Source organism: Cimex lectularius, unplaced genomic scaffold (genome assembly GCF_000648675.2).
Source record: "Cimex lectularius strain Harlan isolate CLEC.00 unplaced genomic scaffold, Clec_2.1 scaffold148, whole genome shotgun sequence".
Classification (NCBI taxonomy): Eukaryota; Metazoa; Arthropoda; class Insecta; order Hemiptera; family Cimicidae; genus Cimex; species Cimex lectularius.
In genome coordinates, this window is record NW_019392849.1 from 509131 (window position 1) to 522824 (window position 13694).

The window sequence follows — 13694 nt, forward strand, 5'->3', positions numbered from 1 at the left end:
ATATTTTTATTCTTTATTCTACAATTTTACTTCAATAATAAAATAATATGAGGATTAGGGGACGTAAAATAAATTTCATAGGAATATTAGGCTAAGTTATTTTTTTTTCTTTAACTATTTGCACTACAGACCAATATTAGCGTTCTATGAGCATGGTTTATTATCAGCATTATGTGATAATGTCATTATTAATTTTACGACAGTGGGTAATATCTGCTTGCAAAGCACTTATCTTAAGGGAACAGTGAAATTGAATCTCGTAGTTTAATTAATCAAAAGCAGTATAAGTTCATTGTTCAAAGTGGTTTTTTTTATAATTAAAAATATTAAATTAGGATTTAAGTTCAAAGAATACTGAATACTCGGTTCAAAGAATATCAAATACTCGGAAAACATGAATATTCATAAAATCCAGGGGTGTCGGGACATAAATCAATTATAAAGACGAAGGTCCTAAACAATTCTCATTTTTTTAACTGTAAAAAAGAGTGAAAACCTAAAAAAAAACAAGGTTAAAATTACTCAAAACATAGGTATGCCAGTGGATGAAATTCAGTTCGGGCAACTTTTATTCCATTTCAGAGGCAACTGTAAATTTAGGAAAGGTCGATCTTTTGTGCTGTCAATTCAAAAGATTGCTTAATTAGCCCGTCCATTCCAAACTCTGAAGGTGAAATTTTCAAACTCTGTCTCAATTTTTTCCTGCTAAATAATCAACGCCTTCGTTTCAATTATTTTCGTTGAGTGTTATCTAAGTAGGGAGACTTGGATTAGCGTATTTCAATGAACGTCATTTTGGTTTTACTTTGTCAAAAAATATTAGACCTCCCTTAAACGAAAAATTCGTGGTTTAGAACCCAATAATCAACATGTAAGAGTGTAAATTTAGCTGCCGTGCATAAATTTTAATCGAAGATCTAAAATAAAACATTTAGTAACTTTTTGTTTAATTCGTACTTATTTTTCTTACTTATATTGACAGAAAGTCTAAACATAGTTTAAAAAGACTTAAAAGAATAGAAACAAAACTTAGTAATAAAATAATTGTATTTGGAAAAATTATCCAGAGGGTTTATTAATTTTTAAGTGGAATACCGCACATCGCCGAGAAAAAAACCCCAGCAAAATATTATCTCATTTAATATTTAATACCATGTTTCATAATTTTTTCTTATTTAGAGAAAGTAAGAAAGAAAGAAAGAGAGAGAGAGAGAGAGAGAGAGAGAGAGAGAGAGAGAGAGAGAGAGAGAGAGAGAGAAACAGACAGACAGACAGAGAGACTAATGAATGTGGACGAATATACGGCGTTTTCGGATACTAAACCCGCCCGACTTAACAAAATGAATGGCTTAATCTATCTTAACCACCGTGAAAACAATCGTCAAAGGCTGTTTAAAAATTTATTTACGTTATTTGCTATTATTACCATCTAAGAAAACTCGTTTATAAGAATAAAAGCTTCCCACCAATATAATTCTTAGATCAAAGTACACGTATGATTGATTACTCGTATAATTGACTACAGTTGAGAAGTTGAGACGAGCTGGAGTTAGAAGGAAGAGATAAAGTTGAGTGAGTAAAATTTTTTATTTATTTATTCTACCCTCAATCTCAAAGTGTTCATGTATTCACAAACTAGAGAGGAGAGTAGAAAGTGCGGGGAAAGAGAGTGATACCAAATTATTTATCTGTCTGTTTATATCATACATACAACCAGACAAAATTGTGGATGGGAGGAGATAAATAACAGATTAACATTATTAAGACGTTTTGTTTGTTTGTGTGTGCCGGGGGTGTGTTCCCTGCCTGTAGTACAAATTACTCCCATCTAAATATTTTTGTTTTGTTATAAAAACCTACTTATAAAAATTTTAAATCAACTTTTGAAATAATTTTTAAAATACAATTATTTATTGCTTTGCAAATGTGAAGCTTATATACTTGAACAAGATATAATCTTATATGTTCCTCAATATATCATAAATATTAATCATATTACTGAACCATAAAACATAATATGACCTTGTTGAAAGTTTAATCTGTGGATAATCTGACTTACCATGTTTGTTTAACGTAGTTCAAAATTTCTTTATTTTGTGTGGTGATTAGTGACCGTTAATCGATATTTATTTAGAAATCGTGAGATGCGGTCTGGTGTGATGTAGGTTTCAGAAAAACATTTTCTTTATCGTGCCAACGTTTCGATCTTTATTGAGATCATCTTCAGGGCCTCGGATTTACAAACATTGTTCAAATTTAACAAATTCATGTAGGATGTGGAAAAAGTGAATTTATACAATGCAAAATATATTTTTTATATTCAATCAAATTATTTCTACTCACTCAAAGTGTTTGTCTTCTGTGTAATGTGCCATTATTGCGAGTCGTGTTGAGAGTGCCAGTGAGATATTGCTGTTTTATGTTTATATATGTTGGATTTTGAATGGGTGGGGAAGGAAGTCGGTATAGCAAAGACATTTTTGTATAAGGCGTCGGCTTCTTTGAGGTGAAATGAGGCGACGAAAGAAAAAAATGTGTTGGTAATGGTTCGCCCAGATTATCCTTTCAGGATTATATAGAAAGGGATAAATAGGAAAAGGAACCACGTATATAAACACAAAATAACAAAATCTCACTGGCACTCTCAACACGACACGCAAGAATGGCACAATTACACAGAAGACAAACACTTTGAGTAAGTAGAAATACTTTGATTGAATATANATAAAAATGTTAAATCAACTTATGTAATAATAAATATATAGTAATTTTGATATATATCAAACAATAATATATAAAAATGTTAAATCAACTTATGTAATAAGAAATATATAGTAGAAATAGAAAATAGGATTACGAGACCTCCTAGGAGGTCTCTGGCTTCTCCCTGATAGATCAGGGGGAGTCACCAACCTTGGTGCCTGAGCGACTCCGAGGTTGGGCTCTAATCAGGCTCCATCGCCTTCTTTAGTCATTTAGGCGCCTTTACGTTCCCTAAAACTATTCATTCTCACACTCACTCATACAATAAATGCATACATACTCCTATAGACAAACCCAATCACACATGTATATTCTCTGTCTAGAATCCTGGTCGGAGGGTACTCGATATTCCGCCCCCACCCGGCTTAGCGGAGCAGCGGTGGAGCCTGGCAATACATAAACTAAATCTATCCCAATATCTCTTAAAAACCTAAAAAGTTTTTTCTTAAACTCGCTGCCATGCTCGAGCAATCCTGTGGTATGCCATTTCGGTCCCTATATGGGACGAAGCTGCGACACCCCTCCAACACGTGCTACACCGCGAGTCTGTTTTCTTGGCATGCTGGGCACCTAGGTCGACTCGCGCCAACCAATAGGTACCCATGAATAGCACGTGTGTGACCGATCCGCCGGCGGGTCAGGTTAACGCTTTCCCTTCGAGATATCCCCTCCGGACTCCGTCGGCTTGAAGGACACTAGCGCGTCAGTCGAGTCGGCCCAACGACGCTTCCACTTGTCTAATATCATATTTTTCACTATTCTCAATAAATATATAGTAATTTTAATATATAGCAAATAATAATATATAAAAATGTTAAATCAACTTGTGAAATAATAAATATATAACAAAATATTTATGATTTTGTTTGATCGTCTGTAAAAATAGTGTTGTACATCGTCCCTCCAGAAATCAGCCCAACCTCAAAAGTACAAAAAAAAAAACTCATTTTCCTAACTTCTCCGTTTATTTTTGTGTTAGATGCCTTGTGAAATACTATATGATATTCCTGCACTAATGAATTAATAACTAATCACCCCTTTGTCAGGGTTATTTTTCTATTGGCAGTTTTGTAGTCTCATGTACATTGATGGGTTATGTGTTTTATTTTTTTGAGTGGTTTTTAATCGAAGATTGTATGTATAATAATATATATAATATGTATAATAATAATATAAATATCACGGATTCCCATTTAAATGGTCAATTGTGAATAGGTTTAATTGAATCTTTACATATTAACCCAGGTGAGTGCACATACTGGTTAATGTATGGTGATTAGTGACCGTTAAACCTTGGAAATAAATACTGGTTAATTTTTGACCTCAACGAATCATTATAATGATAGGAAAATAATTACTATATTGAACTAAGTGATGAAATTTGGATTTTAGTTCCTGGTTGCAGGGTGATTGGTTCTGAACGCTGCAAGTTTTGTAACTTGCATATTGCCGTTTATTTTGTATAATTCTTGGATGTATTATTGTTTCAAGCGTGTCGGCATTTCGTCATTTTTAGTGTTATGTCTGGGTGATCAGTGTGAAATCAAATCTGTTTGGAGTTCAGTGCGTGTATTTGCGTTAGCTTTGTCGGTGTCTAACGTGTACTATGTTTGGGACTTTTATAGATCCGGTTGGTCTTTCTGGTCAACGATCTTTCTCTTTTTAATTGGTATAGTGTTTCGAATAGTGTTTGTGTACTATATTTTATTAGTGTAGTATATAATAGCTTACGATATTTTAGTGACAAGGAAGTATTTTTATTGGACGTTTCACGCTTGGTTGTATTATTTTATTCTCAGTTAGGTTTTCCATGATTGTCTCTAAATGATTATATGTGCTTTCTATCTCTCTTTTATTTTCCATGGACTATCCAATGTATTTGATTCAGTATTCTCATGTTATGGTACATGTTTCGTAGACGCCGGCGGGAGAAAGTATTTGATATCTACCCTCCAAGTCCGGGCGCTACCAGGGATAGTTGCCGCCTGTTTCCTAAAGGATTTAGTGAATAAAATTTTAATAATTCGTTTAATAGGTTTTTCGGACGTCTTGTTGAAAAATAAGTTTTTCTCTCCAGCGTTTTGATTTTACAAATTTTTTGTTTTTAATTTTATTAAAATGATAAATGTATGATGATAAATGATAAGATTTTTAATTAACTATTAATAAATAAAATTGTTTACATTGGCGTAAACAGTACATATGCCCTTTTTGTCAAGTGGGTTGGTTTTAATCAATGAGTTGTCTTAGTAATTGAATATATTGATCTTTAATGCTATTTATTTCCTAAATTGTTAAATCGATTTGTTAGTTAATACGTGCCTTTCCCTACGTAACATATATGAATGAGGAAGAGAACATATATGAATTATTTGTTTATTATTGTGTTGATTCTGTTTGTGTTGTAAACGTTATCATATGATATGGTATCTCTCTGGTCATTTGTAATATATGCATCTTTGATCAATGTTGCTATTTGTAATATATCTGTCATGCATTTTGATGTAGCCATTTTGTGTCAATAAGGGTCGGTTTCATTCGGCACGTATGATGTGCTCTGCTGTTGGTTTTCCGTCGAATTTTATTTCGTTGTCCGTTTTACTGATTATTAGATTCAGGAAATATATATAATTTTGCCGGTGTATGTTACTTGCAAGGCGTTCAGGTTTGTCAGTCATTAGTTTATGTTGATTTTGGCATCTACTAAAGCAAATGTGTCAACAACGTATGTGTATATTATGTTGGGTTTTGCAATTAAAAATATAGACATGAAACCAAGCACATTCGGAAATTACTAAACATCTCTCCTTCTTCTGTACTTAAGTATTTACTTTTGGTTTACCTCGAAATGATGCTTCAACTTAGTTTCGTTATATTATTAATTTTAAGGTCGCAATTTTTATTGTTGTTTGCTGGATAAACAAGTTTCGAAAACATAGTTTCTTCCTGTTTTCCTCAAATACTCTTAATATCATGTACAGGAAAGTAATTGCAGTTTTGAATAGTACGGTATGGATGGAAAACAATGGTAATTTTTGCTCTTTTAATAAATTACCATACACGTTTTTTTCCAAAAGGAATTTGTTTACTACGCTTATTTTAACAGGAAAAATGGCATTTGCGATGTACATATATCATGCATTATAATCAATTGTTCTTGAAATAAATAAAAACCTTAAATATTATTAGGTATTATTTAAAAAAAAATTGTTTTAGTGTTTTCAGTTCAAAACTTTATACATTTAACAATTATTTGGTGGTGGTCAATAAAAGATCTGGCATAGACATGTCATATCTAGTGACGTGCTATACCAATCGATAAGAGTAAAGTATCGAGAATTTTCTTTCTATACCAAGTACTTTTGGTATCGACTATTGTCATTCGATACAAGTAATGTATCGAATACTTTTTGTAGATCGGAATATATACTCAAATAAATTTTCGTTGAGGGTTAAAGTAATATTGAATTGATTGTTATTTACTGTTCAAAAATTACCTTTCATCAAACTGGGAATTGAATAGTTACTGTTAACAGCGCCTACTAGCGGCACATGTTAACAAAGTTAATCGAGATTTTTAATTGGTGGTTGGTTACTCTGCTGAAATTCTGGTATCTCGTAATTCTTTCCACAATCGCACTCAGTTTCAGTAATTTCTCATAAAATGCATTTGTCTTCAAGTCCCTAAAATGTGTTTGCCTTCCTTCTCGTAGGTACAATCATGTCTCCTCCCAAAAGTAAGGCATGGTGTTATTTTATTACGTTTTTTTCTTCTTCTCGGAAAAATTTTTTTAATAAAACTGAAATAGTGGCGGGACGAACCGAGAAGAGAAGTGCGAGAAGCAGGAAGTAATTCGCGGCCTGCAAGATCCTGACCCGGAGGGCACTGGGTTGAAATTGAAAAAAAAGCAAGGAGAGACAGTTCGAGATAGATGATCCGAGTAAGAGGTGGTCTCCGCGAGGAAAATAAAATATTTTAAAAAAAGTCTGTGTGGGGGGGGGGCTTGTGATCCCAGTCGTGCTGATCTACGGGTGCAGAAAGTTCCTATGAAGAGATAGTGAGATCCTTTGAAGTGATCCCGGCAAGTGGAAGAGTGATCCCGTGAGTTGATTCATTTCCAATTTCTTTATCAGGCCTGATAATTCGGGACTAAAGACATTAGTTGTAAGTTTCGGCCTTTTATTAGTTTTTAATTTAAAAAGAATTTGTCAATGTAATTATAAATAGAATAGTTGTTATTAGTATTCATTTTTTTAATCGTAGTTAAAATCCTAAGTAAGCTAAATACCCTAAGATATCATCTTGGTTTAACGAATTAACTTCGACAGAAGAAGGAAGAACTTCATTATTCAGCTCCCATCATAACCCTGGGTGGAAGCGCCACTTCATCAGAAAGAAGAAAAGCCAGAGGAGCTACATCGGTCGTCTGGGGTCTAACACGGAAACCGTATCTGTCCTTCCTTTTCCCTTTCTTTTTTTCCATTGTTCTACTCTTCGTTTCCTTTTTTTCCTGGTTTCGGTATTTACCCTTCTCCAAAAATACCGTGGCGCTCAACATAAAATCTGTAAATAAACTTTCACCCCTTCACCGACCATCATTTGTCTCTTCCTTCAACACGTCCTTCACTTCACCACTGAATTACCGCCAACGTACGTGCAGCCAGAGTAAGCTGTAGCAATTTTAGTAACAAAACTGAATCCTCGGCATCTTGTAAACACTGAGGAATACAATGGGAATACGTCTTATCTTTTCAAACATTTGAAAACCAAACACTCGTAGATTAATTTTCCCAAAACTCTATACTGATAAAATTGAAATATCAATAATGTTGAAATGTGTTGGCAGCTTTTCCTTAGTTTTACCTACGTACCCACTGTATGAAAAAATATTTAAAAATGATAAAAAAAATTCCAATTTCTTGATTATTTTAACACATGAGCGTATTTTACCCAAAGTCGACAATAGTAAGTTGATCATTTACAAATAAACGAAAAAGTAGTCATATGAGTAAGTACTCGTTAGTATCGAACAATTTCTGTCGATACTTGAGTAGTATCGAATATTTTTTTCTATACCGGTATTGAGTTGATGTAGGAGGTCACTAGGCCACTCTCTTTTTAGGCAGTGTAGGGGGTTGTTAAGGTGGAACGTTGAAGAGAGCGTTGGAGGGTAGACTGGTGTGGAAGGAGAGTTTCGAGCTTGGAAGTTGTAGAATCGAGTTTGAATCACGTTCATCACGAATGTAATATCAATGTCTTTCTGGTTGGTTTGATTAGTGACATTGAAGAGGTAGCATTCGAAATGCAATGGAGAACATTTGATTTAAAGGCTGAACCCCACAGCTCGACTTCATAAGTCCAAATCGGTCTAATGTCTTGTCTATTGTTATTTTATTGTGTGCAATCTTTGTCGATTTGGGTTCAAGCCTACTTGGAGGCGTCTGGATTGTCAATACTTTGGTTCTTGTATTGTTTATTTTATTTGTCTGTTTCATGTAAGTCTGCTGTCCAAGTAGAACCAAAAGTAGGCGATTTGGATGGAACAAGGGATGTACAATGTTGAGCAGGTATTTCTTCTAAGCCTAAACGTCACATGTCGGTTCTTTTGTTCAATTGGCTTGATGCGCCGCAGTGTGCACCAGTAATGAGGTCTAGGCGAATTATTAGGGAAAGTTTAAAAAACATCATAATAAATTTCACGGCTTAACACTTTAATCAATTACAGAACGGTAAAGAAAGAAGTAATGAGAACAGAAAGAGACTTTCACAAAGAGAGGCCAAAAATAATAGAGACACTTCGTAAGAATACTTCCAGCACAAGATTAGAGGGTAATGCTGAACTTAGAAAAGGTAAGTACTGAAATTGGCCGTGTAAATAATATAGAATTGAATGTATATAGCTATACAGATTATCTGATGATTTTGTCTATACAATTACCAACGAACTATTGCGACTCATATCGGACAAGGAAAATTTGTTCCACTAAACCAAGCACACTAATGATATTCACAAAATACTTTACAAGTAAAGGATAATAAAGAAAATCTTAATAAAAATACAGTCAAAAGGTATGGTCTCTGATATCTATATTTGAAAACAAAGCTATTTACAAAACAATATATATCGAAAGGGTGGAAAAATAAGTGGAAACTCTTACCATTATTTTACCATTTTATGTGAGAGAAGTAATTGGATTAAAATAGTATCATTCCTTACGATACTTATCTTCAAGGGTAACATTCACATCCTTTTACGTCCCTTTATTCTTACTCGTTTGATGTAAAATCTCACCAGAATCTCTTTGTAGAATGTTTTTTGTTTGAACTCCTATTTTCTGTTCATTACAAAAGAATAGGGGAATTTTCACAGAGGGTAAGTTTAATTTTAATGTATAAAAAGAGTAAATATTAATATAGATTTGTTGTTAATAACAATGTTGATAAGGCAGAACAATTAGTAATATTCTGATCTATGTTTTATGGAACTATTCGATCATAGACCAACAGTGAATTCATTACAGGAGTAATTCTGTCATCTCACTTGAAAACACCTTAATCTTCTGAACCCAATGTGGTCCACCTCTTCGTCGATACCGTTTCTACATATTTTGAACGAAGGAGTAACGAAATAAATAAGAAAAATATAAAGAACGGTCAGGTTCATCATGGAGTGTAGGTTGTCAGTAAGTTAACTGGTTTTATTAAGAAAAGACGAACCCAAACGCGCGTGAACACACCCAGAGACACCCAATACTTAAATATAACGTATTTGCAACTCACCCAAAAGTAGTCCGGTTTAAAACCCGGTATCTTTTTGTGCGTCTGTCCGATTTGTGTGAGAAATGTGAAAAAGGTATCCAAATCGTCCAGCTCTTTGATGCCTTCGTCGAGCGTGGCCATGACTTTCGTCGCGTGCTCCGCCAGCTCCAGACTCTTTTCCTGTTCCTCCTTCGTCCTAAGCTCTTTCAGCTTGGCAAAAAGATCCAGGAGTTCCTGGTGTTCTTCGAACAACCTGAAACAATATTGTTAAAATATCAGCATACTGAACAAATGTGTATACGCTATTTAATATTATTATGGCTTTTTACGTTTTGGCAAAATCATTGATGTTTACAAAAATACAAATTAAACCAAGACCCTGCTTACTACATTGAAAAATGGCTTCTTTTGTTTTTACTATTGAAATATTAACGTTTATGACTTTTGAAATTTATTTTCAAATACGGTATTATATTTAATCATTCACAATTCATTTAGTATCTTTTTCCTTGACTGATGGGGTTACAAAAAGTGAGAAAAATTATTATTGACAGAAATCGGTACTATACATCACCAGGAATAGGATAATTGATATACATGTTTGTAATCATCGATGTCCATAGATTAGGATTTTCAGATAGACGGTTAGACAAATCGTTTAATTTATTTTCGTCATTGATATATTTTCAAACATCTAATTAACGACTTTTCTCAGGAAATATTAAAATTTATTACGATTTTTAAAATAATATTTAATGGATATATCTCTATCGTAGGCCAATTAAAGTATATGCTTATTTTAACTTTGTTACAATTCAAATGGTTGATTACGAATTCTAAGTAATAGTAACATACGGTTTTACAAGATTCAAAGCCTTCCAGGAGTATAAGATTCAGAAGATTTCCAAGCTTAGCAAGCTATTTTATTGCCTTACTTCAACACGAAATGTAACATGTCTTTGCAAAAAAAAAGATTTTTTCCAATACAGAAACCTTGTAATGGGGAGTGCAATTCAACATGTTCTCTTTTAAGGTTATATATACTTTTCAAAAAAATTAATTAATATTAAATAAATATTAAAGCGTTAAATGATAAAGCGGATGTGGATAATTTGTAACAAACAAATTGACATGAACGTGAAGGAGGTGATGGTCTGTGGAACTCGTGGGAGACAAAAGTGCAGAAAGGCTAAAAGGCGGAGGAGAGGAGGCATTCCATTGGGAGACTGCGAACAAACCACCTCGAACGTAGCTGCTTCAACTTGGCTTGTGAAGAATCATCTTATGAGAAAACATCAGGAAAATGGCATTCATCGTGTGAGTTTTTTCCTATTCCATATTTCCTTAATTTTATTCCTTGGGGATTGCGCATACGTAAATATGAATTCATTTATTTTTAACAGTAGGTTAAATCTTCTTAATTATATTTTAAGTTTTTTTTAATATTGTTTCAAGAAGAATTGATTTTATTTTTTTGTAAAAATTTAAGTTTGAAGATTCAATTTAAAAGAAAGAAGAGTGTAAATATAATTTTAGAAAAGAAATAATTGGATTGAATAAATTCTGTTTCCCTTACAGTGCCTTTTATTTTTAAATTTTTCCTTTTATTAAAATAATGGTAATAGTAAAAAAAATTAAAATTATTATTGTAATTGTTAAAATTGTATTTTAATTTCTTCATAAAAAATTCACTAAAAGTCTAACAAATTATAGGCAGGGATGCGATGTAGATAAAGTGGTGACATTATTCCTACTGGATAAAAGTTATGTCCTGGATTTTGTCTATATTTATTCTTATCCGTCACTTTTTCCGCCAAGGTTCAAGGTTGATAAGGTGTAGAGAGCAATGTGTGATGACGGGATCTTTATGGATTGAAGGATTGGATAGAGGGTATAATCCGCAAAAGTGTGAATGTATATGTGGGGATGGGTAGGGAGGTAAGCAGTGTACGTTGAATAAAGGAAGGGACCAAGGTACTACCATCTGGGATTACATCCTTAACAGGATATTAGTCACATGAGACGTTTTCTACCTGAAAGAAGCGGTCAGCCAGGTATGATCGGAATACGAGTAAATAGGTAAAAAAGGAGGATCTTGAGCTTCCACAGCAAACCCTAGGATCGAGAGGTTACCTCTTGTAATCGGGATCGGATCAGTCCGTTGATAAAAGGAATGTTGAGGTAGTAGTGGATAGTGATGTAGTAAGTAGATTTGACAATTTGTATGAAGACTTTTGATTTGAAGGGATGGATGCACTTGATGTTAGATGGCTTGACAGACCACTTCCATACTGCATGTCCAATGTGGTAAGTAGCAGTAAAGTGTACGGTTAGTTTAGTTCACTAATTTCGTGGTCCGCTTGACCAGTTAGGCTTGACCACCATTGAAAAATGGCAAAAAGGAGGGAAAATTCAAAAGGTGGGGTTGAGATGGGAAGTTGGTGTCCGAGTGGATCGAGGTCACGATAGCTCATGTGGTAGAGCAGCGGCGTATCTAGCCGAAGACTTTTGATTGACTTTTTTATCTCAACTAAAAAGCTTAATTAGGTTAGTTTAGTGTTGTCGGTCAACACGGATTTTTTTCCTAGAAATTTTCCTAAGTTGTCCAAGTCATCTGTTAAGTTGTTGTCTCTAAAGTCTCGAAACCACTTCCGCCTATGGTCTAGGTGCACCCTAAGTACCTGACTTGAGGTGAAATAGGTAGCTCGTTTGCTGACGTACACTGTTTGGAAAAACTTTTTTCAACGTAAATAATCTATGTACTTTGATATTCTATCTTGCCTTTCAATCCGTTGCCGACCACACTGGACTGCCTATCATCGGTGGGTTGGGATGTCGTAGAAAACGTCACATTTTTTCATACGATCGATATCAGACTTAACAATATAATTATTGCTTAAAAATCAGGGATCAGGCGAATTGTAATGTCGAATAGGCGGTCGGTAGATCTCATCTATTCTACTCAGATTAACTCATAAATTCGTTTATTTTCAAAGCAATAATTTAACATTGTTTTTGTTTTAGTATAAGGTATAAATCAAAACGCTTTCAACGAGAGTACTGTATTTTTCTTCAGAACGAAGAATTTCCCAGTCACAAAATAACGTTGGCTCGCTTGATATAGTAATAAAATTGAATCACCAAAGTACAGTTAAACAATCGGCTCAGCTTTAAAAGAAGACATCACACATCGTTGCTAGGTGAGATTGGTTCTACACAATTCGAGTTGTAATAATGTACCTGAAGAAAGGTGGTAGTCAGACAGGTTCGTTAAAGGTAACGAGATGTTTACAGTGTTTTGCGGTCTGTTTGGAAATAAGGTATGAAACAAATTGCCGTCATAAATTAAGGCCTTTTCCTAAGCGGCTAACATAATTTGAAATCATTTCCTGATACAAGTAAATACGTCTTTCCCGGGAGTTTTAGTTTTCAAAGCAAAAGTTAGTTTTCGTTCAGACGGATTTAACGAAAACGGCATTATTCTACATATCTTATAATTTGTTATTCAAATTTCTCTTGGGAAATAATGTAAAATTAGTTTCTAAGGGATTAAAGAGAATGTCAAATTGAAGTCATAGAATAATTGATGTTTATTGAGTTAATGAAATGTCAAATTTTCAGTTATTTAATTTTTTTGTATAAAGTAATTACATTTCGATTTATCACTGAATTTAGTAATTTATAAATTCCTAAAAAGTCTTATGCAAATTGGTATTGAATACTGAAAGTATATATCATAAAAAATTAATTAATTGTGTATAATTTATTAACAAGTCAATGTATAAATGATCATATTTTCATTGCTACTATAATTATGACATCAATAACATCAAAAAACGAAATTCATCAATAAAATTTACAACACAAAAGCAAATCAAATTACAAAAAAATGAAACTATGGCAGATTATGCCTGACGTATGGGCTTTATGCCCCAATCTAATCAATTTGGTCGAATCTAAACTTCTAAAGGCCTCTTGAAGAACTCATTTGAAGAGGATGGGCGATAGAGGATCTCCTTGTTTGACCCCCTCTCTTTATGCGAAATTCAAGTCCTGACCTTGCTGGCTTCCATCATACCAACTATTAAGTGCATACTTAAACACAAACACTTTTGTTAATCAAATTATTGACCAGGTTCTTGGTTGAAGATTTCGTTTTTTGTCAAAAAAA

General features: G+C 33.6%; 1 protein-coding gene across 1 annotated transcript in view; it reads right to left on the reverse strand.

Annotated features, from left to right (window-relative positions):
* LOC106669007 (neuroglobin-like) overlaps positions 1-13694 on the reverse strand; it is a 200717-nt gene that overhangs the window by 19379 nt on the left and 167644 nt on the right. Inside the window, exon 2 of the mRNA XM_014398249.2 lies at positions 9545-9776. Coding sequence (XP_014253735.1) covers positions 9545-9776 — 232 coding nt within the window. The remainder of the gene's footprint in view (positions 1-9544; positions 9777-13694) is intronic.